At 56.8% G+C, this 24,989-nt stretch overlaps 6 protein-coding genes across 6 annotated transcripts; 3 read left to right on the plus strand and 3 right to left on the minus strand.

Annotated features, from left to right (window-relative positions):
* Positions 1–737: 737 nt before the first annotated feature.
* B0I36DRAFT_248179 (uncharacterized protein) lies at positions 738–2,693 on the minus strand (the record flags this gene model as incomplete). The annotated part of the gene is made up of 1 exon (XM_046150361.1): positions 738–2,693. A coding segment is annotated over one exon (1,956 nt), but the record flags the coding sequence as incomplete, so codon positions are not given.
* A 3,934-nt stretch (positions 2,694–6,627) lies between these two features.
* On the minus strand, positions 6,628–9,297 carry B0I36DRAFT_149805 (uncharacterized protein). Its single transcript, XM_046148494.1, has 3 exons — positions 9,091–9,297; positions 8,914–9,036; positions 6,628–8,847 (listed from the first exon to the last, which is right to left on the minus strand). Exons 1-3 carry the CDS (start codon positions 9,200–9,202, stop codon positions 6,956–6,958), a joined length of 2,127 nt encoding a protein of 708 aa, XP_046009061.1. The 5' UTR covers positions 9,203–9,297; the 3' UTR covers positions 6,628–6,955.
* A 6,357-nt stretch (positions 9,298–15,654) lies between these two features.
* B0I36DRAFT_365505 (myo-inositol-1-phosphate synthase) lies at positions 15,655–17,479 on the plus strand (the record flags this gene model as incomplete). Its single annotated transcript, XM_046159148.1, has 3 exons — positions 15,655–16,379; positions 16,444–17,046; positions 17,155–17,479. 3 exons carry the CDS (start codon positions 15,655–15,657, stop codon positions 17,477–17,479), a joined length of 1,653 nt encoding a protein of 550 aa, XP_046009062.1.
* A 1,133-nt stretch (positions 17,480–18,612) lies between these two features.
* On the plus strand, positions 18,613–22,571 carry B0I36DRAFT_272468 (uncharacterized protein). The gene is made up of 5 exons (XM_046151313.1): positions 18,613–19,817; positions 19,908–20,266; positions 20,334–20,631; positions 20,694–21,259; positions 21,328–22,571. The coding sequence occupies exons 1-5, from the start codon at positions 19,091–19,093 to the stop codon at positions 22,381–22,383; spliced, it is 3,006 nt and encodes a 1,001-aa protein (XP_046009063.1). The 5' UTR covers positions 18,613–19,090; the 3' UTR covers positions 22,384–22,571.
* B0I36DRAFT_329264 (uncharacterized protein) lies at positions 22,572–23,786 on the minus strand. The gene has a single exon (XM_046154698.1). It carries the CDS (start codon positions 23,492–23,494, stop codon positions 22,880–22,882), a length of 615 nt encoding a protein of 204 aa, XP_046009064.1. The 5' UTR covers positions 23,495–23,786; the 3' UTR covers positions 22,572–22,879.
* B0I36DRAFT_329265 (uncharacterized protein) lies at positions 23,785–24,683 on the plus strand. The gene has a single exon (XM_046154699.1). The coding sequence runs from the start codon at positions 24,033–24,035 to the stop codon at positions 24,336–24,338; it is 306 nt and encodes a 101-aa protein (XP_046009065.1). The 5' UTR covers positions 23,785–24,032; the 3' UTR covers positions 24,339–24,683.
* The last annotated feature ends 306 nt before the right edge of the window (positions 24,684–24,989 follow it).

Below are 24,989 nucleotides of genomic sequence, written 5' to 3' on the forward strand. Positions count from 1 at the left end.
CCATAACCTCTTCGTTGCGGTTTCCTCTTCTGGCCGCACTATTTCCAGTCCTCTTCGCCAACAATCTTAACCTCCTGCTGCTCGTCGCTAGTGAATCTGTTGTTCCAATTTTGGTGCCTGGGTTAACGAGAGCCCCATTTCCCCTCTCCCGGGGAAGCTGCCAGCGAGCGGGGGTCTCCACGTTTTCCGGCGAGCCAAGCCTTACCTAATCCAGTAGTTACCTAGGCCCAACCTACACGCACTCTAGGGCTTGTTGCCATGGCAGTTGGCTCTGTCCTACGCAATGCAAACAACAACCCCATCTCACCGTGCTCAGGTCAAGCGAAGCTGCATCGGGAGAAATGATTTTGACTTTGTAAATGAGCAATGACAATAATGTCAACAAAGGCAATGGTATGGGTATAATTGAAGAATGACGCCAGCATGCAAGTGCTGCGTGGCAAGGACAACAAGAAGAGAGGGCCAACCCCCCGGGCTAGCCCCATATCAAGAAGTGAACGAGGAAAAAATAAAGTCAACGAGAATGTTGATGCTAAAACGCCACCCAATGCTCCTGTCCCCGCCCGCTTCGCGATGCTTTTTTATATGCTCTACTGTCGCTTGCGGGAATGTCTCGTGTCGTTGCATTGCCCTTTGCAGCCTCGCAAAGAGCGTCATCATGTCGTGCCTGGCCGTTCCGGAACCCTTGCGGGTAGCCAGTCAGCCGCTGTCTGTCAACAAGCTCCGCCGCCTGCTTCTCACTCGTATGGGAGCTTCGACTCGCTCTGGTACCCAGGTTCTGTCGGCTCAATGTCCTTGACGGGGTGGAAGATCATGGGCGGCAGGCATGGCCGGCCGTACTCTTCCTCCCACTCCGGACCCCCAATGCCTGTATCTTCCCAGCCCATCCAGTTCAGGTACATTCTCTGGGGCGGGTCCGCACGGAAGTACCATGTGCTCCCGGCGTATCTACCCTCCTGGCCCCAAGCCATTGCGCACCCGTGGCCCCCTGCAGTGCCATTCGGTCCGGGGTTGAACCACCTCGCGAGGTCCTTGCCGGTCCAGGCACGATCGAACCACACGGGAATGGGCGCGTAGACAGCCTTGAGGCCGTGGAGAAACGCGGTGGTTTGTGTCGCCATCTCTGATGAAATGTGATTTCCCCGCATGTTCTCGACGTGCATGATGTCGAGCAGCCGCTTGGACAACCGCGAATGTGTGATGATCGTAGCGCGTCGCGGCAAGTCCTTTGTCGCGTGCGAGGTATCGTTGTATCCCCAGAGCTCGTCCACTGCGACCCAGCCGCTTTGTTTCGGATTGAAGATAGGTGACAGGGTGATGAGATCTGCCTCCTCACCGACGCCCCATTCGTAATCGTCGTCTTCCGGTCGTGCTGTTGGTGGGTGAGGGCCTACAGGCTTCATAAAGGGCAAGTCCGGAGCACCCCATTGACTGATGCCCTTGGACCTCTGCTCAACCTCCTTTCGAAAGTCTGTATCATATTTGCCGTGGACCGCAGGGATGTAGAAGCGCTCGTTTCGCTCCCACAGGCCGCGGCGCGGCTGCTTCTTTGCAAAAGCTGCGAGCTTCTCGATGATGTCGTAGTTGTGCCCAGTGATCCTTGCGTCCATCTCCCAGTTCCAGATGTAGTCGTACTCGGGGAACTCCTGGGCAAACTTTTGGACAGACAGCCACTGGGACACGTGCACAGTCGCCTGCTTCGGGTCAAGGGCGGTATACATGGCTTGTGTCGCCTCGTCGTTCCAAAGAATCGTCATGTCACGAAACTCTTTGGGTACGCTTTCCTGCAGAACGTACTGATACGTAGTCGCATCGTCCCAGATGGCGTAAGCAGTGTCCTTGACGTGGACAAACAAATACACATGATATCGTCCGCCGGTGCGGAGGGAAAGCTCCGAGATGAGCGACCGAATGACCTGCTTGTCGTTCTCGCTGTACTTCTTGCCAGTGTAGCTCCGGAGAAGTAGGGCGGTTCTCTCTTCCTTCTGAATGTTCGAAGAAGACTCGGACTGGCCGGCATCCGCTTCGTCAGAGGAACCGGCACTCCTACGAGCGTGCAGCTGATTCCTCTTGGTCGGTTTCTTTGAAAGACTGTCAAGGTGGGGTCGTCTGAAACTGAACTTGTCCAGAGAACTCGACTCGGCCCCGCCGTCACTGGTCATGTGCCGCTTACGGTTGTCCGAACGAACGTAAGGGTTCTTCTCGCCTTTGAGATCGAAGCGTGCCTTGTTCTTCATGACGCATGCTTCCTGCAGGTCGCCCCAGTTGATCTTGTCCCATTTGGCTGCTTCTTCCTCAATCTCCTCGTCGGTGGTCGCGTTCGAAGAAAGTCCGTACATGCCCAGACGAGTTTCGCGCTCGAAGCACAGGTTACCATCCAGACCAAGAGCCTCGTAGCTACCAAATCCAGGCTCCGGAAAGTTGTGTGGATGGCCACGAAAGACCTGGACGTCATCAATCGGCCTGCCGTTTGGGCCGTCACACGTGATGACTTCGGCGTGCTTTGAGCGCCAAGACTTTCCATTGTATTCCGGATAAGGATTATAGATGTAGGGCTCGTCGACGCTGTAGATTGTCTTTGCACCGGCAGGTGTGAGGTGCGCCTCATTACTGAGGTGGCTCTTCTTCTTGAAATCGAGAGTGGCAAGAGTGTTACCGTAGATTGCTCCGAAGCCAGGTTCTCTGTATGTTTGTCAACAATCATGTAATCTGGACCAGGTGGCCAAGTAGCGGCATGGCAAACTATGATACTTACTCGGCCAACTGCTCGTACTCTTGTTGCCACTGCTTCTTCATCTGCTCCGCAGTCATCTTGCCGACAGCCAGATCCTGATTGACCACGAGGTTCTCCCAGACTTGGTTCTCGTGGTCCCTGAAACTGGACTTCTCGCCATTATCTTGGCTGTCGCCACCAACTGGCGTCACGACCTTGGCTTCGCCGTCCGGGCCACTTGAACCCTGCCCACTTATTGTCTCAGCCCTGTCAGGCTCTGAAGCACCAGCATGGTGAACCGGCTTGCTCTTGGAATCGAGCTTGTCATTGTAGTTTGGTTCGGCGTTATGATTGAGACGCAGTTCGGATAGTGTAGAGTCGTAGTAGGAATCTGTTGATCGGGCGGCCAGCATGTAGACAATGACAAAGGCCAGGGTGAAGGCTGCCAGGGCTTTTGGGCGCAGCAACCCTCGGCGTGAGAGGGGAGCCAGCATATTGGGGCTGCGTCTCCGTCACGAGGGCAGAAGATGACCTGAGACGCCGAGGATGTGTGATTGTGGGTTGGTGGCCGAGTAACTCTACTGGTGGGCGTGTAGAATTCCGTTAGGGGACCATCCGAACGTGTTCACGGCGATGTCACGCGATCGAAGCCCGATATAGCTGGGCACAAAACCACCAGCTGAAGGGTAGCAGCGCAACAGGCCGTGGTTGTGTTCGGGTTGCAGAGTTTTGTAGAAAAGCGAGCCGCAAACGAGCTTGAGTGGTTGCGGGGGTGATTCGTTCTAGATTGTAACAACAACGAATGATCTCGTGTTGACGTAGGTTTCGTGTTGCCGGGGACACGGTGCGGGGGGGAGCGGTATTTTCAAAGGAGCGGACAGACTTCTGTCAAAGAAAGTCTAAGGGCGAGGAAGCTCGAGGCTTGCTGCGAGGTGAAAGTCTTGCGGCTGCTACCAGAGATGGGCGCGAGAAGAGGCCTGGCGAGAGAGCCGCAACGCAAAAGGTGGCATGCGGAGCTACGCAAGTTAAGAGGAAGGAGGCTGAGGCGCCGGGCCGGAGGAGCTTAGGGGGTCGGTGGCACTAATACGTTTGAGCAGATGCCAGGAGTATAGCGGGTGTCCCACACCTCTCTGGCCCCAAGGAAATGACGGCCAGGATCTGGGCGATTTACTATGCGTCGAGCACCAATAGGCCCAGGCGAGCTAAGGCCGGCCCGGTGCTTGGCTGGGGGGCGACCTTGGTGGGTTGCAGCGGTGTGATTTCGACTTTTTGGCGGTTGGGGCCGGCGTGGCCCTGGGATCGTGGTGGGCCGGGGATAGCGCCCAAGGGGAACCGGTAGATGGACAGTACTGTAGATTCAACTCGACGACGAGCAGCTTGGGAGCCAAGTTCCCCTAGTACTTGGTGCTCTCTCCGCTGTCCCGGCAGCCTTGTACACACGTACAGAGTACGATGGGACGTGTCAGAAGTCAAAGAAGGTAGCCGTGGGGTCGCAATCAAGCTGATGGGAGCACGGAGGTTTTTGTTCTGCCCCGTGCGATGCCATGCAATTGCCATGGAGCGAAGCTTGGAAGGGTGATGCGGTGGTTGGCAACAGTGTAGCCGCGTTTGATGCAGCATCTCCAAACTCTTCTGGGGGCGCATGTGGCGAGTGGGGCGGCCAGCAGCACCCACCCACGCCGGACATGACTTTTGAGTTGAGGGCAGTCCGGAAATGGGACCTGACTGCGGCAGCGAAGAAACTTTCACTCGCCTTGCACGGCCAGATAAGACCCGGCTGCCATCGCCAGCTGGGTGAGTGCATCGAAGGCCGAGTCAAGCATCGACATGGAGCCGATAGCGGGCGCAGGATCGCAATTTTGCAGGCAGGCACCGGGGCGGCATGGGAGATTGAGAAGCCCCCCTTTTGGTCCACTGCGCCCGCCGCGCTTCCAAGGTTGGGCGGGCGTGGCAGCGCCGCCAAGGCTGCGGGCAACAGCCACAGCGGCCACGATCGCCATCTCAGCGCTCCGTGGAGGCGCGACGGGGCCACCTGCTCATCCCAGCCTGTCCCTGCTGATCGCAACGGTCATACGCGCGTCCAGCAGCTGCAGGCCTTGGCGCAACGCAACTCACCACCAGAGAGCATACTAGTCAAGCGTAGGGGGTGTCTCACCACCGCCCTTGCCGATTTCCGCATGCATCCCCCTCCTAATGGGTTGAGTCTGGTTAGCGCACGTTGCAAGCTGGCCACCTCCGTGGGGCAAAGCCGGCAACCTTGGAAGCCACGCAGTTCTCGAGATACATTCTTCAACCTCGCCATGCTGCTTCCACGCAGTGTTCACGTCTATAAGGATAGCCAGCTGCCTTGTCTTCTCTGATGTGGCCTCTACGGCATCCCTGGTCTCAACATCACATCCGTAGATGGCAGACCATCCGCGAGCTGTCATACGGAACCCCATCGAGTACGCGACCGTGACCCCCGTCTCCGTCCTGACAGATCACCCAACGCACTGTTGCACAACCAAGGTGCCGATTGCCGGTGCTCGCAGGCCGGCGCCGAGCACAACGTCGTACTGCAAAGGTGATCCCATCCTCACATGACGCACGCATAGCCTGGCTCCCACGAGACTCGATGTGCATACCAGTACCGGGCGGAGGTATCCACAAAGTCCCGGCCACGCATGGCGGAGGCGCAGCCTGGCAGCAGCAACCGCTCTATTATCTGTCTCACCTACTCCGTGGTGGCAGGCGTTGCCGGCTTGCCGAACTCTGACCACGGTGGCTCCCGTATATGTCAGACCTGCATTGCATTGCCGTGGGTGCCGCCGCCGCCGCCTGCTCCGCACGTCAAGAAAACACGAGCCCATGGCCATTCGTCCGTGCCTGTTTTGATTGTGCCTGGTCACTGATCATCAAATCAACACTGGCAGCGTCCGAGGAAATCGGTCGACATGCTAAGGGTAAGAGAGTCCCTGAGCTTTTTCGACAACATGATATTAACTCCAACTGGCTGGTAGACGAACTGTATCGGCATCGTGTTTCAGATGCGAACGGCTCGAATCAGCATGGCGTCAGCCTGCATAAGCCACCACCTGTCATTGCCATGGTTGATCCGCCAGCACTCGCTTTGGGGTTGGCGCCACATTAAGCACACGCACTTGTCATCATCTTCGTCACGATGATTTCGTGCAGAACAAGCAGCCCCACGCGCTTATAAGGTTTTTTTACTTTCCGTTGCGCATCACCGCTAATGATCCCCGCCAGCCGGAGCGTTGAACTCTGTCAAGCGCGGGTCCAATCATGGTCGCCGTACACAATGTTTTTGTTTACAGATGACTGTCGTGAGCAGGATATACAGGTGTGCTGCCTATCCCTGTGACAACGCTGAAATGACCTGGGCAACGACCGATGCGGATGTAGCCAAGCCGCTGGCACATGCAGAGAGGGGTTTTCTTCATTCCACAGAGCACTCGATCAAGCATGGCGGTCAGCCTCTTAGACTCGCCGCCCCATCAGCGAGTCTTGCCGTCAGCTCGCGAGCGTTTCTTTGGCACCGCTCAGCCATCTCCACACCAACATTAGGCTGCATCCCGATGTTTACGTGATGGATGAAGCCTAGACAAGTTGTGACCTCGTTCGAGCATGTGTAAGAATGGGCGTGCCTCCTATCATGTGGTGCCGTGCGTTGCCTTCGCCCAGGACGGACTGCACTCATCATTATAGATGAGCCTGCTGTTAATGGCCACCCTCACTGTACGGTGCGAATCATGGAGCAACGCTCGAGGAGAGATTAGAATTACTGGCTATCTTTGACATTTATATCATTGTAATGTGTGCTTCGCATAGCGATCAGGTGGAGACCAGTAAACCAGCGCGATGAGATAATCAAAGGCTTGCAGAGTAATCCAACAGGTAGACCTCGGGTATTGGAAAAACAGACAGTGATGGAGGGCAATGTAGACCAAAAATACCAGTCAAGGCCAGCTTATTGAACGACGGCCTAAGCCGGCGATGGAGAAAGGACAATGGTATGGGGTATAAAACATAAAAAGACACATGATCCTGCCCTAGTCCAAAACACCTGTGCTTGAAAAGAAAATGGTATGCCCGCAGTCTGGGGCATCGTCTGGTTTGGCGCGATCGCCAAGAAGAGTTATAGTTGTGGCAGCAAGGCCAAAGCTTGTTGTTAACAGCAGGTCGTGTGCTCGTAGCGCGTATCAGGTCGACATTGACAGAATGAGGGGCATCATAAGCCGTGGCTCACATCATGCCGAGTCTGGTCATTCGCTTCTCCATCCTCGGCATACCCCCAAGTCCGCCACGCCCTAGTGCTTGACCCGGGGCGAGTCTCTGCCCACTGGGAAGGCCAAAGGGTCTGTTCAAAGAGCCAACACTGGCAGCCGGGTTTGACGGAAGTCCGATGGGCTTCTGTGGCGCAGGAGCAGCGCGGCTTGCCGAACGTGTAGGAGCATGCCTCGGAGGAGCACGTGTCGAGGGTTCTCGCAATAGGATCTGGGGAGCGGGCTGTAGTCGTCTGCTGGCATCACGCTCGCAATAATTCCTGCCGTTGACCTCGAAATAACCGTCCCGAAGCACGACACCACAATCTCCACAGCGGAAGCAAGCGACGTGATACTTCTTCCGGCTCTCGTCCTCGAGATATTGGCCTTCAATACCGCGATTGCAACTGCCACAGAGACTGCCGTTTAGCTTGTGATAGTGATGCTCGCAATAGGGCTTGTCGTTGAGCACGTAGAATGTGGCTGAGGAGAAAGGTTCCATGCAGGTGGTGCACACAAAACATGCTTTGTGGTAACGACCTGTGAGCCGGCCATCTGCTGAAGATATCGACTTTCCAGTGATGGGTAGACTGCAAGCCTTGCAATTGCCGCGTGACTTCTCCACGGATGGCTGTCGGCTCCTAAGAGCTGGGTCTTGCACAGCAGGGTCCAACGGGCTCAAGGGCATCGGCTTCGGGGAGCGCATCGGTGGTGATGAGCCCATGCCGCGCTGGGCATAGGGTTCGAGGCGAAGATTGCTGGGAGGGTCCCGACGCCGAGGGGCCTCGATAGGTTTCGCAAATGGTTTTGGTGCCGGCGGTTCATTAGCCACTGGCTCCTTATGCATAGAAATTTCCAGGTCGTTCATGAGGCTTTCAATTTGGGAGGTATCCGAAGGTTGGCGTCGGGATCCCATCCTCGAACTCGCGGTGGAGCGAGCAGGGCTCGTGTTCGAGCTAGCTTGCGATCGATATGAAACGCTAGATCCGGAATGACTGGATGACTGTGAGACCGAGGGAGAATGGAATGGATTGCCAACGCCAAACTCGTCAGCCAGGTTGATCGCTGGGGTACTGCTCCCATCTCTGGTTGGTGGTCGCACGAGGCTCGTGCGCGGCGGAGGTGCTCGAGAAGTATCTCGAATCGTGGGGCGCCTCGTCCAGGATGAATCCGTAGGGTGGAGCTGGTCTTGGGCTTCAGACGGTCTCCTTGGACGAGCAGGCCGAGGGCCAGGCGCTGATGGTGTTCTCGCAGGAGAAGAATCACTACTCGTTAGGCGGGTTGGAAATGTGTCAGATCTCTTGCCCAGTCCAATCGGCGCCGGCTCGGCCGACGGTTCGCTAAGAGTGGCCCCGAATGACTGCATCGCTCCAGGTTGTTGCTCGATTTCATTGCTGTCCCTAGAGGGAGGTCCGAATCCACCATATCCGTTCTTCCGCGGCATCTTCGGTGGCGCGGCCACATTACCGCTGGCGCTAGATGAGGACGTGCCAGGGCGTGGAAAGGAATTTGCCTCCTGATCCGCAGGATTGGCTAGCAGGTTCGGCTCACCCCGAGATGTCGACGGCCGGCTCGTCTCAAAAGGCCCTCGCGCAATCGTGTTCATCCTCGTCAGCAAGTTGAAATTACTCTTCTGTGGGCTGCTGGACAGGTTCCGGTCATCGTTTATCGGCTCAGCTTCGCCAAAGCCACCATAACCTCCGGGGCGGCGTGTCTGTGTCGGTGGAGGCGAGTCCACGATCGATGGCGCAAAGTAGTCGTCGCGGGCGTAGTCAGATCCCATTGTTGTATTTGGTGTCTTTGGGGATATTGCTTGTGACCCTGTGGAAGTGCTGATTGGTGTGAGCTCATCACCTCTTTGCGCGGTCCCGTCTGACAGCATTGTTAGCGATCTCCTCGTGGCAACGCGGGGCTAGCTGCCTCTGGCGGGCGACCTACTTGCAGCTACCGTGTCGACAACTGGGGCTGCCTTCATGGCCGAGAACTTGTCAAAAACATTCATCTTCAAGGATGAAAAGGCACCGCCAAGCAAATCTGGCAGCGGAGGCTGCGGTGGAGCGTCTGCTTCATGTTACTACGACGCTCTACAGCCTGGCGGAGGGCGCATGAACCTACCCTGGGATGTGGAAGAGCAGACGTGCTCTCCCATCATGGAGATCTCGACCTGATTTCCACATATCGAGCATTTAATCGTCGGCATGAATGCCGACTGTCTCGTGTCGGCCATGGCCGCGTTGGCGAGGCGTGTTGACGATGAATGGGTGTTTTTAAGTTGTGGCAGACAGCACGAGGCTCGTGGCGGCGTCCACCATCCGTGTCGACGGCGGTCTGGTCATCCACAGCAAGTGTCGAGAAGTCCCAAAGACGCTTGGCGGACAGCACCGGAGCGGATGGCAGCGTCGACCTTTGGTGCCTGAGCTACAACTGGAAGTACTGGGTTTCCTGGGGATTTCTGTGCTTGCGAGGGCACCTGGAGGAAGTAGTCCGCAGTGGTTGAATATGGAGGCGACGAGTCAAGGTTTGGCGGCGGGGAGTCTGGTCCGTGATGCCGGAGATCGAGGTATGGATGTGCAGAGAAACAAAGCAAGCAGAAAGCCAGAGAGTCGTGCAGAGGAGGAAACACAGTTGCCACCAGGTACAAAGGTCGGTGAGAACGGCGTGGAGTGCAGCAAGCTCGCCTGGGGCGACTACCCGCCAGGGGTCTCGTGCGTGTCAACAACGAGCGACTTCAACCCCTGGCAGCACCTGCCCCTGGGCGCCCCAGCATCCCCCGGCGCCTGCCTTAGCGTCCCTTGGCACAAAGAGGGAGTGCCCCTGCTTCGACTCCACCTCCTTCCTCCATCCAACTTGATTCTAGCTCCAGCTCCAGATCCAGCTCCAGCTCAGCCGGACTCCTCGATCTTTGATCAGACTGCTCGAGCGAGCCTTCATTCCACATGATCGCCAGTGGGTTAAGACATCGTGGTCACGGTTGGGCGACTGCTGCTGATGTTCTGCTATTCTCCGAGCCACCAGCCTCCGCGACGGAACAAACCTCCGACGCTGACAGTCACATTCCTTGTGGGATGACCTCATGGTCAAGTAGTTGCTGCGCGTGCCGACGACCGTGAAACAATGTTCCGAGATGCTGTGAAAATATTTCGGATTCGATGGACAGTCAATTGCAGACATGGGCGGTCATGCATGAGATCTTGCATATGCGGCCGCTTCTGCCCTCACCATTCGCGATCATCTCTCGCGCTGTCGCGGCGCTTTCAAGGTGGCATAGCCTTGCGCTGTCTATGGTCGGCTGGCCAGTGAGCGGAAATAGCAGCCACCACCAGCTTGTCTTGCCTGGATGCCATGCGATTGAGACGCCCCTAGATTCCTGACGACCACCAGCCTGAGACCCTGTTTCCGTCGATATCGGGATGTCCCGAGAACATGGCATCCTCCTGCTAGCGATGTGCTCGAATGATCTAGATTTCTTCACGAGCAGGAAATCAAGCCTTTTCTGCGCCAACTGCCGTAGGCCTGCAGAGCCGCGCCCGTCCCGGGTATGATTTATGGCCCCGTGGCGATGTTATCGCCAAGGAGCATGGCCAGGGTATGCCGGAAATGATCGCCACCCGAGCACCTCGAAACGGCGGGTCTGGTGATACAGCACCAAAACGAACCCCAAACACTTCCGGTGTGGCCGACCAGGTCGGCGGTGGCTTCGGCCTCGAGAGGCGCCGATTCGCCCACAGCAGCCGCGCAGCTGCATGCGAAATGAGCAGATCGAGTAAGCGCCTTCCAGAAAGCGACGAGGCGTCAGCTGCAAAGTGTCTCGACCTGCGAGCCTCGCCCGCCTGCCCGGATCCAGCCAGCACAGCTCTCGTTATCGCTCCAGCCGTCACCGAGACAGCAAGCCACAGCCATTGGCTAGCGCCGGAAGTTGGCTGCTGCTGTGCAGATGGCCATTCAGGTGAGCCGGAGCTAATGATCGGCGGGACCCTGACAGGCAGCCACAAGGCACGTTGATTGCAATTTCATAAGCCCTCCAACTCGGTATTCTTTATTGGTAGCACAGCATGAGCTAGCGATCCCACCCACCCTTGCCACCAGGCCATTTACGGCATGGGCCAGACGGGTACCTTGCAGAAATGCGCTGACCACTTAAAGTAGCGGAGCGGAGACGGGCCAATGTGCGCGGCGTACTGTATCTCAAGTCGAGGAGGCTTCATGACCGGGCAGCCTGCGCGACCTAGGACATTGATCGCCTAAATGAGACCACAGCACGAACGTCCTGATACAATCAGCCATCAGTGGAAGTCTCGCGGAAGCTTCGGCTACAAGAGCAAGGCGCATTTGAGGCATTTCTCGACATGGTTCACCAGTGCGTCCACATCCCTCGCTCGGCTCGGGTGCAACTCTGGCGATGTCAGTGGCGGCCAACGCCGGAGATTGCCTCGAGCTTTCTTTGGGGCCCATGAGCACCCAAGATACCAACGGAACCGCTCTGGCCAATTGCGCCCTCATTCACCTAAGGCTTCCAAAAGATGCCCATTTCGGAAAATTGCGCAAGAATATGCTTATCCAGCATACAGCGGAGCCAGCGAGCGTCGCGCCCAAGAGCAGTATCAGTCGGGCCACAAACGGTGCACGTGCACTTGAAAGCAAAGACTGTGCAAGGGAATGGTGGGCGCGGACTTCCGACCAACCTTCAGGAGACGCCGCTTTCCAGAGAGCACTAGACGTCACGCATAACATCATGCTACAAGCGCCGTGTCGTGAAACACACCATCAACGTCGAAGGCCAGAGCGCAACACGTGCTCGGCAAATTTTTAGCGTGACTGACGTCGATGCTGCTACCGCCTTCATCGCGACCACAAGATGCCGCACGCACTGACACGGACGTGAAGATCCAGGATAATCCTTTCAGGAGATTCTCGAAGTTGCGGCGTGCAGAACGACAAGTTGATGCTCCGAAAGTTGCCTGATTTGGTCGCTTTGCTGTCCACTACGCCCGCACCATATCTTCCGCAAGCACTCTACCCAAACAACCATTGACCTAGACAATGCAGCAGAGCGTGGTGATTCACACGAGGCCCCACCACTTGGCAGGAGTCGATGAGAGTTCCTCGCAGCTATGGTCCGGTGTTGGCATCCCAAACTCACTCGACCAGCCTCTTCCTTCTAGAGCAGAACCGACACGCGAATAGGCGGCTATGGCGGGCGTTTAGCGCGTCATTCGCAAAGGGTCCCTGCGCAGTTGCGCTCCGGTGCTTGGCTTTCCTTAGGTGTGGAGAGTGCAGATGTCAAATGATTGATCTCCCGCTAACGCATCTTAGTGGCCATTTCATTGTGGATGCCTGTCACTGGGCAACAGGCGTTGTGATGCTGGGGAATTTCTCAAGACCACTCTACGCTGCCATTTGCTGGCGACATGGAAATTGCCGCACGCACAAGTGGCTACTAGTGCTCAGCTGATCGCGTATAACTGGGTAGCGCCGCTTGTGACTTGCCTCCCACTCCTCGACGACGCGGACGCTGCTCATATCTGTTGCGCTGCCGTAGCGCGGTCGAAGGTGAATGTGACCGATTTGGAGGCGTTGGCCCCCAAGGGACACTTACGGGGGCCAACTTTTGAAGGGATGCAATAATTCCGACGAGTCACCTGTTCAGAGATCGATTAGCATCCCCTTGCACTCTGCACCAAGTCCACCTCGAAAGCAGGATCAGCATCTTCCGCGTGGCCTTGTAGATCTGGGGATAACGTTACTGGGACGTGCTCTGCAACCACAAACGGCAAAGGACGTACCGGCACTGTGTCATTATATTCGCCAACCGCGTCTGGATCGAGTTTGGTAGCTCGGAGTTGACACTGTGAGCCATGGCTCCCAATTCATGCAGCATTTGACCTTTTGGGCGAAGAGTGCAGGCCGTTTCAGGGGCTGCTTCTGCCCCCGTGCAGGGGCTCCCTGGACTGACCCTGGGGCATGACCCTGGCGACTGGGCATCTCACAAGCTTCCAGATTACAACTTCCAGGGGCTGCTTTCTCTCCAACTTCTTTGAGCCTCAACGCCGTTGACAGAACCATGAGGGTTACATCGCTTTGGATCCTCGGGCAGGGTTCTTTTTCCATGCACGGCATATGGTTTCTTTGTTTACATACTGGCTTTGTTTACTGATCTTGCAGGCGGGGTTGCTGTGCCAAGCTACCAGACCACAGCATCCAGATGCTGTCTCAAGATTTGCCCGAAAGGAAAAAGTACAGGCGTCCCAGAGCAGATTTGATGGCCATAATAGGCAAATGCGCGCCAGTCCAGAGCATGCTGCATCTCCCATTGGCCAAGAGATATGTACGGCAATCCTTGTTGCGCAGTGACGATGGGGCGCTCCGCATTCTTCCAGTGACATTTGAAACAGCTGGACGCCACGCTAGAAGCTGCGATCAGTGAATGAGCGGTGCTTTTCTTTGTCCACAGACACAGACTGGGCCAGTGGATTTGTGATTTGCGACCAACAGGGACTCAGCCACCTGCGCGGAGGCTTTGACGTCACTACATGAAGTCGGACAGGGACGAGACGGGATCTCGCGATGCCCGCATTGGGGAACAGCTTTGCAGATTATGAGCTAATGGGCCTAACGTAGGCAATCCATTGGCGGGCTCCGGACACGGCTTGAACATACACATCTGCAGTAGAGACACACACGGTAGCCGCCTGACTCCTGGAGGCCAGGGAGGGGAAAGAGAGGAGGATCTGCAGCGCCAAAGCCAACTCCCAGAGGAGCCGCGTTTTGATGGCGGCTGGCGGCTGATGATCGTGATATGCCGACGACGCAGGCAGGGAGGACCCTTTCTGAGCTTTGACGACGTGGGGACTCATCACGTCAGTCGACGATCGCGACATTCACGCGGCTTTGGTACCTGCTGATCCTGCCTAAGTTGAGGAGGGCCGTGGGGTCCCCCACATGCACCTGCGCCTGGGAGGCTCTCGACTTTAAAAGGGACCGGCATTCTGGGATCCATCATCGTTCGTTGGCGTTCGGGTTAGGTACCTTACGGTACTGTGAGTTGCCTCGAGCATGCGGATGACGACGCCGAGCGGGACAACACGGGACGGGACGGGAAGGCTCGACACCTCCGTAGCCTCGCCTGACGATTAACTTCAGGCGACCTCGCGGCTGCCAAACGCACATTGCCGAAAAGTGATGCTGCACCTGTCCCGTGCCGGGTTCGTGGCGACGGGAGGGCCTGCCGTTCCCGCGCCGCGTCACGACATCCCGTGCAGTTGCTGAGGGGAGATTTTATGTTGATTGTGGGCGCCAAGATGGTATGCTTCCTCCGGCTCGAATGTGGTATCGATCGCGAGCAACACGTGCTGGCAGATCCGGCGCTTCCCGGCGAAAAGGGCATCTGCATGTTTTCGCAGGACTCAATGGCTGACACGGCTAATAAGATGCGAATTTCCCAGACGGAGGACTGCCCGATTAGTTACTCAGAGTAAGAGTGAGGTTGTGAGAGAAGACATGATGCTGCGACGGTCACCATCACGCATATAAGTACATTAGTTCCAGGCCATATTGCAAAGTCAAAGAAACAGAGGGAATGAGTGCCCTGTCCGTTGTGCAGCTGTAGAGCGACCATTATATTACGATCCGTGCGGAAGCAATTCGAGCTGCCATTGCATCCTGCGCAAGTCACAGATGGCCGGCATCAAGTGACTTATTGATTGACGCGCGTTCACCTCGATTGCTCCAGTGGGAAGAGGCAGTCACGCACGTGTACGACGGTCATGGTTATCGCCTCGTAAAGCATGCTGAACCTCGGTTGACACGTCTGCAGCACGTTCAACAGTCCAGACCTTGGGCGATGCACCTTGGGAGAGTTCACAATGCATGAGAGCTACATGATGCTGGGTTGTCTCTTGCGATAGAGTTCAGCCGTTAGCCGAGAGGTCCAATCAGACCCCTGACAACCCCTCCGTCCCGGCCCCCTGAACAGCACTCAGGAACCCAGAACATGACAGCTTTCAGGGTGTGGTGGGGTCTTCGGGTCCTCAAGCGGCGCAGCACTATTGGTTGCCATGGCTGGACAAGGACGACAACCACGGCGCCCGCTGTCGCCGCCTGCAGAACTGCCATCGCCAGATAGCATTGCGTGCCCTTTGTACCAGCTGTGCCTTGTCTCCTTATCCGGCTCTAGCCTCTTTCGTACCCTTCCATGTGTGGCTGCTCGGCTACGTTTGTGCTACGCGGCCTTTTCCCAGCCGGATGCCTTCTCCTGGCGACCGCTCTTTCGAAGTCCCCCAGTCTTCAACTCCTCCATAAACACCAACAATCGAGACCATCCCCAGAATCATCGCATTGCCGTGATCCCGTGTGAACTAGCGTGCTACGCTGCCTACATCGCTCCCAGAACGTCCTGATCGCGCTCTCGAGTGGCGATCACCACCACCGTCAAGACGTTCTCCAATCTTCTCAACTCGTAAGCAGCCACTGCCCAGTGGCCATCCTTTTGCAATTCTCGCGAGACCACATTCTGATACCATGGCAGCATCCATCACCCATACGCCGGAGCTCGCTGCTCTGCTTCTCCTGGGGGTGCAGGAGACTGGGTCGAAACCCAATAAACGCTTTCTTTCAACAAGAAACACACAATCCTCCTTTCTGCATCTAGATAATTTTTAAGGGCTGCCGGGCTATCCTACCATGGCTCCTCATGCAGAGTATGATGCGGGTGCCGCAAATGGTGATGGGCACATTGTCAGCGGCACCAATGGCCACACGGAGCCTCGCGGCGAGCTATTCACAGTTGACTCTCCCAATGTTACTTACACCGAGAACGAGATCCTGTCCAAGTACACCTACCGGACCACGAGCGTCACCAGGAATGCTGCCGGCAAGTACATCGCGACCCCGCGTGAGACGCTGTACGACTTCAGGGTGGACCGCAAGGTGCCCAAGGTCGGCATGATGCTCGTCGGGCTGGGTGGCAACAATGGCACCACGGTGACGGCCGGCGTCATCGCCAACCGCCGCGGGCTGGTCTGGGAGACTCGCGAGGGCCCCCGCGTCGCCAACTACTACGGCTCCGTCATCATGGGCTCGACCATGAAGCTCGGCGCGGATGCCGAGACCAACAAGGACATCAACATCCCTTTCCACGACATCCTGCCCATGGTGCACCCCAACGACCTGGTTGTCGGCGGCTGGGACATTAGCAGCATGAACCTTGCTGATGCGATGGACCGCGCGGCCGTGCTCGAGCCGACGCTCAAGGCTCTTGTGAAGAAGGAGATGGCTGCCATGGTGCCCCTGCCCAGCATCTACTATCCCGACTTCATCGCGGCCAACCAGGAGGACCGGGCCGACAATGTGTTGCTGGGCAGCAAGGCCTGCATGGAGCACGTCGAGAAGATTCGCAAGGATATTCGGTATGCTCTGCCGGCCTCTAAGTTCTGGAATGTAATGATATTCGCAAGGCTGACTGTGAGATAGCGACTTCAAGTCCCAGCACGGCCTGGACAAGGTCATTGTCCAGTGGACCGCGAACACTGAGCGTTATGCCAACATCATCCCCGGCGTCAACGACACTGCCGACAACCTCCTCAGGTCGATTGAGCAGGGCCATGAGGAGATCTCCCCCTCCACCGTCTTCGCGGTCGCCTGCATCCTCGACAAGGTGCCCTTCATCAACGGCTCACCGCAGAACACGTTCGTGCCCGGCGCAGTCGAGCTCGCGGAGCGCCACGGCGCCTTCATTGGCGGCGACGACTTCAAGTCCGGGCAGACCAAGATGAAGTCGGCCCTTGTCGACTTTTTGATCAACGCGGGCATCAAGCTGACGTCGATCGCGAGCTACAACCACCTGGGCAACAACGACGGCAAGAACCTCAGCTCCCACAGGCAGTTCCGGTCCAAAGAGATCTCCAAGTCGAATGTTGTGGACGACATGGTCGAGGCCAACTCGGTGTTGTACAAGAAAGGCGAGCACCCAGACCACACCGTCGTCATCAAGTACATGCCGGCGGTCGGTGACAACAAGCGCGCCCTGGACGAGTACTATGCGGAGATCTTCATGGGCGGACATCAGACGATTTCGTAAGTCTTTCTCTCCCCTCCTTCCCGACCCCATTTTCCTAGCCCGGTCGAGATATATAACCATCGCATCTCGTGAATCGCAGCTAACCCGCACACCACCACATCCAGTATTTTCAATGTCTGCGAGGATTCCCTGCTCGCGTCGCCGCTGATCCTGGATCTCGTCCTCGTCACCGAGATGATGACGCGCATCCAGTGGCGGGCTCGTCCTGCTGCCGCCGCCGGCCCCACCAGCCAGGACGACGGCGACTTCAAGGGCTTCCACAGCGTGCTCAGCATCCTGAGCTACATGCTCAAGGCGCCGCTGACGCCGCCAGGCACGCCCGTCATCAACGCCCTCGCCAAGCAGCGCGCCGCGCTGACCAACATCTTCCGCGCGTGCGTCGGCCTCGAGCCCGAGTCTGACATGACGCTTGAGCACAAGCTGTTCTAGACTGCACCGCGCGAGAAGGGGGGTCCCGGCCTGGACTCGGCTGAGCTGGGCTGGGAGTTTTGCTGTTTTTGTGCGTGGATGGTTGCACGCGCGGTTGTTGAAAGTGGTGCGAGGACACGAAGAAGCTCGTCCAAGTTTTATTTCTTCAACAACAACACATGCTTTGTTTTGTCTTGAGGCTATCAGCTGCGGGTTTGTCTGTCCTTCAACATGGAAGATGATGGTATCGCGCTGGGCTGCTTTTGTTTAGGGCTAGGTATAAGCTAGGTAGGCTTCAACACCTATCACTACCCGAATTTAAATACTCCAAAGGGGAAACTGAGAAGAAGAAGCAACCCATTCAACCAGAAGGGTTCGCATTCTCTGACTGAAAAGTTTGATCGTTCGTTTGAATGCGCAACGATGTGGTCATGGAGGTGATTGAAACACTGCCAAAGCCAGGGGCGCGCAAGGCCTGTGCAGTCCCAAACGGGGAAAATCGCAAGAGGGACGTAAGCCTTCCTCAAGTAAGTTTGCCTTGGGGGCGCAGTTGCATGCTCTTTGATGCACACCCTCATCGGACCATGGCTGGCACGTGGCGGAAGGTGTGGCACGTTGCCGCTAGAGCCGCCACTGTCATCATTGCTGGGCGCTGGGGACCTATTTTCAGGTGGTTGACTCTGACTGGACCTCAAGGAACGCAGATATTAGTGCTGACCTGCTAAATATACGTTGCGAGCTTTCTCGTTGCCGCGTCATACTAGCTAGCATTGTGCTTGGGAGGGCTTGGAGGATGCCCTCGTAAGGCTGGATAGTGAGTGCACTTTGTGAGCAATCATGCCCAATTCGAGATGAGTCGATTGCAGTGCGGCACATGAGAGGAGTATACGGTGTTTGGACCCCCTGGCAAGGTTGCATGGACCCCTACTTTGCAGGCTCCCCCAGAATGAAGCCATGAGTCGCGTGCTGTCTCAAGGGGAAGAAGTTCAAGGCCGGCCCTGCCGAGGGGGCAGCGAGACCTTTGGCCATGGTGATGCTGCCCTTTCATCTGAATTCATTAGTGAAGCAGAGCAGAGCAGAACAGAGCAGACCTTGAGAACAGCCAATATCCGCAGCAGCACGCACCAAGTCACACATAATACTGTGGCGAGACCCACCAGGGGGGCCAACGCCTCCCCCTGGCCACTGCCCATTTCGATCTGCGGCGTGTCTGGCCGTGGATGCTTAGTGGTGGATCGGCACCACCAACGTCCCGATTTGGACTGCCATCGACTCGCTGCCGCTGCCGACTTTTGCTCAAACAAACACAGGACAGAGCAGGAGCAAACCTCTTTGCGACTGCACACATTGGACACACACACCTCAGGCCTTCAGACATTCAGACATCATCTGCCTTCTACCCCAAACACACCTGCCCTGCCTGAGGCACACCTCAACTCCCTCCCTGTATCTCCTTGGCGGGTATCCACGCCGCCCGTTGCCGCCAGCACCGTATCCCGTGACAGGTCACCTTCTCATGTTCGGCTGCACCAGATGAGCAGTCGGTTGTACATTGTGCCATCTTGATTGAAGGAAAGGGGCCATACTTGCTTTTCTTGCCTTGCTCGCTTTTTCCACAAGACCGCGCAAACCATGACAAACGTCACCAACGACCGTCGCGTTGGTGACGACAACAACACCGGCAAGGACGACTCCAGCGACAGCCTGAGCTCGTCAGCGCGCCATAGCCAGGATCTGTCAGACTCTTTTGTTGACATATCAAGCTACTCGCCCTTTGCCGACAGCTACAGTCCCCTCGCCACTGCGGGCAACGACAACTCCAACAGCAATCTTACCAGAAGCCCATCTCAGATGGCGTCAAGTGCGTCGAGACCTTCACCACTGGCTGGGGAAGCTAGCAAGGAAACATCCGGCCCATCTTTCCCAGCGCAGAACCAGCAGTACCTCGCGCCGCACTCGCCATGGCTACACCCTGAGGATAAGTCGGCTGGCTTAAAGTCAGACCAGGATTCATCAGTCATGGTGCAATTATTATCGCCAGCGTCCCCGTTACCTGCCCAGCAACGTCACCAAGACAATGCCTCACGTGGTGTTCCCGGCACGGCGGGGGACCAGTCAGCTGCCGCAGCACCAGCTCCGGGGAAGCGCCAGCGTGTGGCCAGGTTCGTGGAAATGCTTAAGGGCAACCCATCTCCACCGTCGCGGCAACTGGATATCGGCTCGGACACTGCATATCACGGTGTCAAGGGTGGCAGTAGTGGCAATGGTGGAGGAGGGAGCCCTCCGAATGGGAGCCGTCTTGACGACGACGATGATGACGACGACGATGCGGACCATGAAGAGCTCGTGAGGAAATTCAGTACGTGAGCCAAAGCACTGGGCAAGCCACAGAGCTCTGTATCGAGCGTAAGATACGGCATCGGAAAGCTAACGTGGTTGACCATCACAGATCAGGGGCCTCCTCTAGACTGCCATTCGGCCAGGGATGTCCACGTGCGGCGGCGAAGCTCCCTCTACATCATCCAGATTCTCCTCTCCATCTACTCAACCGTTCTGAGCGGACTCTGGCTCGTAGTCGCCATCTACCAGCCTCGCTACGGCAGAGGCGTCTCGTCCAGCTCGCACTCCTCAGTGGTGCTGTCACCCTCAACGGCATCTGTCCTGTCAACTCTGTTCTCGAGGACGATCGAAATGTCGTTCGTGACGGTGTTCGTCGCCTGCCTGGGACAGGTGCTCTCCCGGAGGGCATTCGTGAGGCAGGCAAAGGGTGTCACCCTGGCCGAAATGACGATGAGAAATTGGGTTGTGGTACGTCCGGGTGCTGAACATTAACAGCATTTACAGCAACGCCATACTAACTGTCTGACACTTACAGCAACCCGGCTCGCTCTTCACATACTGGCAGGGCATTCCCCTGGCAGGCAAGACTCTGACTGGAGCTCTCACCATGGTCGCAGCTCTGGCGGCTCTGTTCTACACGACCGCGGCAGATGCCATGATCAGTCCCAAACTGCGATTTGGAGACTGGTACCCTCGGGAATTGCAGGGTCTAGTACAGGCATCGTATTCTAATCCACTCTTCGTGCAAGACACCTGCCCGACACCAATAGATGCGCAGCTGGACGCGATGTCTCATGGCGCATCTTGTCTTGACATCAAATACTCTGGTCAATGTGAGTTGACATGAACAGCATGGCACGAGCGAACAAGTAGCTCATACTGACGAGTCTGGTAGCGTACCACAATCTTCTCACCTTCATGAAAGATTGGCAAGGCATCCATGATGCCGGTGACTCTCAGAAGGCAACGACACTCAAGACACGACCGAACGGCAAGCACAGCCTGTTCGATAACACCACAATGACATCTTCATGGATTGAGACGGGCACTGGTGACCCTGCGGAACTTTTCAAGAAGTATAATCGCATTGTCAATAACGTGACCCTCGCAATGCCGCATCCAGGGGTGTACGAGTCAGCCACTGACCCTATCAATGGGATACTGCAGCCTGACGAGCTGTCTGGCGTGGGCGAGTACTCAATCAAGGCAGCAGTGGTGTCGCCAGCTGTCAATATCCTGTGTGTGAACATGGCAAAGTCGGAGCTCAAGCCATTGGTGTACACTCAATGGCCCAACATTGTCACCGAGGAGACGGGCATGCCAGGACAGACGCGAGGCCATGAGACCTGGTTCAATGAGGTGCCGCCCCCTAGCAAAGACCAGTGGCTCAACAAGACTGTCGTCGATGACATCTTCCGCTGGGGCGAGAAGTATGGGAGACGGCCGCCCGTCTTCCAATTGGTAAGATCACTCTACCTGTAGCTTCAGGGCTTCGTTGTTCATGTCTGCTGACCGACCTGCTGGAACAGTTCCCCTATGACTACAACATGATAACCAACACAACCGTTGTTGGAGGTGACGCTAATTACCTGCTCGCCAAGTCCGCATTGATCGACGACTACACTCTATGCGAGATGCGCTCTTGGACAACTGCCGACTGCTCGACACGATTCGATATATCCGGCACGGCAGGTGGCAACATGAAAGCTCATTGCGAGGACCCCGACGATACAATCTCCTACCTTCCCTACGCGAAAGGTGTGCAGCCGTCACCTTCACTCGACTGGAAGAACATGGTTGATCAATGGCGCCTGAGCATGGATCTCAACGGAGGTATTTCCACAAGCAACGCATCAACATCTCGCATCATGACCAACTTGATTCTTACCCAGCCAAGACTCGACCCGCTCCTACCGAGCATGGCGGAGGCCATGGCCTCGCTTTCCGCGTCAACGCTGGTCGGCGGCTCCCTGGGCTCAACATTCAAGCATTTCTGGGGTTATCCCGAAAACTGGCTTAAGCCTGGAGTTTACGAGACCTTTCCGATCGTCATCCAGGAGCAGCAATTCACCTCATCGTACGAGTCAGACTGGCAGCGCATATTCTATGTCGTGCTGATTCTCGTGTTTGTCATCAATGTCATGTGTTTCGCCTACCTCGTGTTCAGAACGGGCATGGTCACCGACTTCACCGAGCCACAAAACATGTTCTGCCTCGCGGTCAACTCGCCCCCGAGTGTGGCGCTCCGGGGAAGTTGTGGTGGAGGGCCGGAAAATGTGCAGCTGAGGACTCCGTGGCGTATTTCGTACTCCGAGGCTGCGAACCATTATTACCTCCAGGAGTCTGGCACGCAGGTGATGAGACTTCGTAACGTCAGGAGTGGTGCCCCTGAAGATAAGACTGAAGAATATCAACTCCAGGAGCAACAAGGTCGAAGAGATCATGCCGGCAGAATGCATGGCGATAATGGCGGAGGACGGAGCGACAGCGGATTGAGCAGTGGAACGGAAATGCTGCATCCCGAGGGAAGGTATCGCAGTAGCTATAGGCAGCTGACGACGAGCAAGATCGGCACTTGGCTATAGCAGCTTCTTGATGCAACGAAGGGGACATCGGGCTCAAATGTCTCACGGCAGGTCTATTAACGGATATTGGGCATGAGACGGCTAGCAATGGTTTAGAAACTGGTCATGATGCATAGACAAGACTTGAATGCTAGTTTAAGATAGATTCTGGGTAATGATAATGAAGAGGATGATGACCAGGCGCGAGTAGCCGAAATCGTGACGTGTTTTCGTGAAGAGAGGTTCGCACAATGCAGCAGCACGCTTCAAGGGAGCCGGTTAAGTGTTGACAAGCATTGGATCTAGTGTGTGTATGGGTAGCATAGTGGCCCTCAATTGTTCTGTATATGTGCTCAACTCCAAATTCGATGCTCTCGAAGCTGACAAGACTGACGCTCTGTCTCGCGTGTGCTGTGCGGGCTCCACGGACTGCTCATTCGCGCGGCGCAGCTTCCACTGTCATTCATCTTCTGAGCAAATGAACGCGCTTTGAAGGCCCTTTCCATTGCCACATTATTCACGACGCCGGCCTGAGCGAATTATAATGTTCGCCCAGCCCATACCCATGGCGGTAATAAGCCAGCCATATCGTCCTCTTGGCCCCGTCCTTCGTCTTGTCCCCGCCAGCCGCCCCATTGTTCGGCGCGATGGTCTCGGTCCTCCCGTCCTGCACGACGCGGATCTCGACGCCGTACACGTTGGCCAGGGCCGCCAGCTCGAGCTGCCCGCCCCACTCGGCCGTGTTGCGCATCTTGTCAATGTAGCCCTCGAACCCGCCCACGGCGGCTGGGCGCTCGTCGATGGCGAGGAACGGCTCAAAGTCGTCGCGGTGGGAGAGCATATAGTCCGTCGCCGCGCGACGGGTGGCTTTGTATCCGGGTTCTGCTTCTCCTCCTCCTCCTCCCCCTTCCCCGTTTCCGCCAGCTCCCAAGCCTGCTGCTGTTCTTGTTGCCGTACTACTTGAAGAAGACGTCGACGCCAAGGGCGAGGAGACGTAACCCCGCGTCCGTAGCTGGTCCGCCACCGCGCTGAACAGGCAGTGCCCGTCGGGCTGGATATCCTGCTCTACCAAGCCGTGCGCCTTGAACTGGCTGTCCAGGTACGTCCGCTCGATGGCCCGGTGGTCCGTCATGTTGGCCGCCTCGCTCTCCGCCGCGGCGGCGGAGGCCTCTACCTCGGCGGCCCGCCGGGCCAGGCGCTCTTTCTGCCTGTTGCGCTTCTTCCCGGCACCACCACCGCCGCCGTCGCCACCATTGGCCGCGGAATCCTGTGATGGCGATAATGATGGTGGTGGTGATGGTTGTATCTGACTCCCCGGAGTTGACAAGGCGGTGTCCTGCAGCTTATCCGCTAGACCATCAACCTCTTGCTCCTCGTCCTTCCCCTCGTCCCCCTCCCCTTCGCCATCGACAGCTGCCTCCCCGCGAAGCACGGCAACCTCCCTCGCCTGCCGCTCCGCCAGCTCCCTCTCGAGCGACGCGCACTCGTCGTTGACGCCCTTTCTCGTCTTCTTGGTCGCGTTCTTCTTCTTCTGCGTGATCCGCGACTGCAGGTCCCGCTGCTCCTTGCGGTGCCGGGCCTGCGCCGCCTCGAGCGTCTCTGTCGTCGTCGTCGTCGGCGGCGGCGGCGGCTGAGACTGGGGTGATGGTGTTGGTGGCTCGTCGGTGCTCATGGCTTTTTTTTCTTTTTTTTTTCCCTCGCAGGGTCTCGGTTTTTGCGGGTTTTTGTTTTTAATGTCCGAAGTGTGTGATGTCCACGCAAACACGCGCACACCCGTATATATATATATATGGGCGTGCTCACGCTACGTCGCAAGTGATAGCCGAGTGACCTGGCCTCGGATATCGACGTGCCTCGGACAGAGAGGGCGATCCGTGGCCGCCGCTACCCCGTCTCGTTTCGCGGTTCGTGCTGCTTTGTGCTTCCCGGTGTGGTCGAACCCCCCGGGGTGCTTTTGTGTGTGTGTGTGTGTGTGACCGTCTTGCGTCCTCGGTTTTGTATGTGTGATGTGCTTCTAGGGGCTGCCCTCCCACCGACTCGTGGAGATTCGTTGCCTAGATGACGCAGAGGTAGACCCTGTACGGGCTTCGGGCTAGGTCTTCTGTGTTGCTCGACCTGTCGTCGTCGTCGTCGCTGCTGAGTGATCGCTCCGCTTTGGGGTAGGTGGAAGATCGACCTGTCGGGGCCACCGCTTGAGATTCTACAAATCTTTTCGTCTCCTGGCCTGAGGAAATGGTTCTGGTTATGCTGTCTGCTGCAAGCAAGTCGTTCGTGTTCTATCAAATCGTGTACGAGGGGCAGCTTGCTCGAGCTGGTGGGTTTGAGTGAAGAAAGCTAGTCAATAGTAAAGTACGTGGGGCACGCACGGCGTGAACACTCTATGTGGGGTCCGGGACTTCCAGGCACATCACAGGGCTCAGTCATTCATCCAAAGTTCACACGTGTGGGTGCTGCCTCCATCTTGACTTGCAACATCAAGAACCTGGGATAAAACCCGTCATCGCAATATGCGTGTAGCCAACGAGAGCCGCGTGGGTGTGCTGGCCTGCCGATATTGCCAGCGACGCCGAATGACTGACTCCGCGTCTTTGCGCCTGCCCGTGATGGCCAAGTGCTCGAGAACATCG

This window comes from Microdochium trichocladiopsis (assembly GCF_020744255.1).
Source record: "Microdochium trichocladiopsis strain MPI-CAGE-CH-0230 chromosome Unknown B0I36scaffold_8, whole genome shotgun sequence".
Lineage (NCBI taxonomy): Eukaryota > Fungi > Ascomycota > Sordariomycetes > Xylariales > Microdochiaceae > Microdochium > Microdochium trichocladiopsis.

Excerpts from the sequence above, each read along its gene's own strand:
- B0I36DRAFT_149805 (XM_046148494.1), bottom strand. The coding sequence starts at position 9,202 with ATGGCCGACACGAGACAGTCGGCATTCATGCCGACGATTAAATGCTCG. Across the intron at positions 9,037-9,090 it reads CTGCTCTTCCACATCCCAGG|ACGCTCCACCGCAGCCTCCG; the intron begins GTAGGTTCATGC and ends AACATGAAGCAG. Across the intron at positions 8,848-8,913 it reads TGTCGACACGGTAGCTGCAA|ACGGGACCGCGCAAAGAGGT; the intron begins GTAGGTCGCCCG and ends CAATGCTGTCAG.
- B0I36DRAFT_272468 (XM_046151313.1), top strand. The coding sequence starts at position 19,091 with ATGACAAACGTCACCAACGACCGTCGCGTTGGTGACGACAACAACACC. Across the intron at positions 20,267-20,333 it reads CGATGAGAAATTGGGTTGTG|CAACCCGGCTCGCTCTTCAC; the intron begins GTACGTCCGGGT and ends TGACACTTACAG. Across the intron at positions 21,260-21,327 it reads GGCCGCCCGTCTTCCAATTG|TTCCCCTATGACTACAACAT; the intron begins GTAAGATCACTC and ends CTGCTGGAACAG.
- B0I36DRAFT_329264 (XM_046154698.1), bottom strand. The coding sequence starts at position 23,494 with ATGACGGACCACCGGGCCATCGAGCGGACGTACCTGGACAGCCAGTTC.
- B0I36DRAFT_329265 (XM_046154699.1), top strand. The coding sequence starts at position 24,033 with ATGGCTTTTTTTTCTTTTTTTTTTCCCTCGCAGGGTCTCGGTTTTTGC.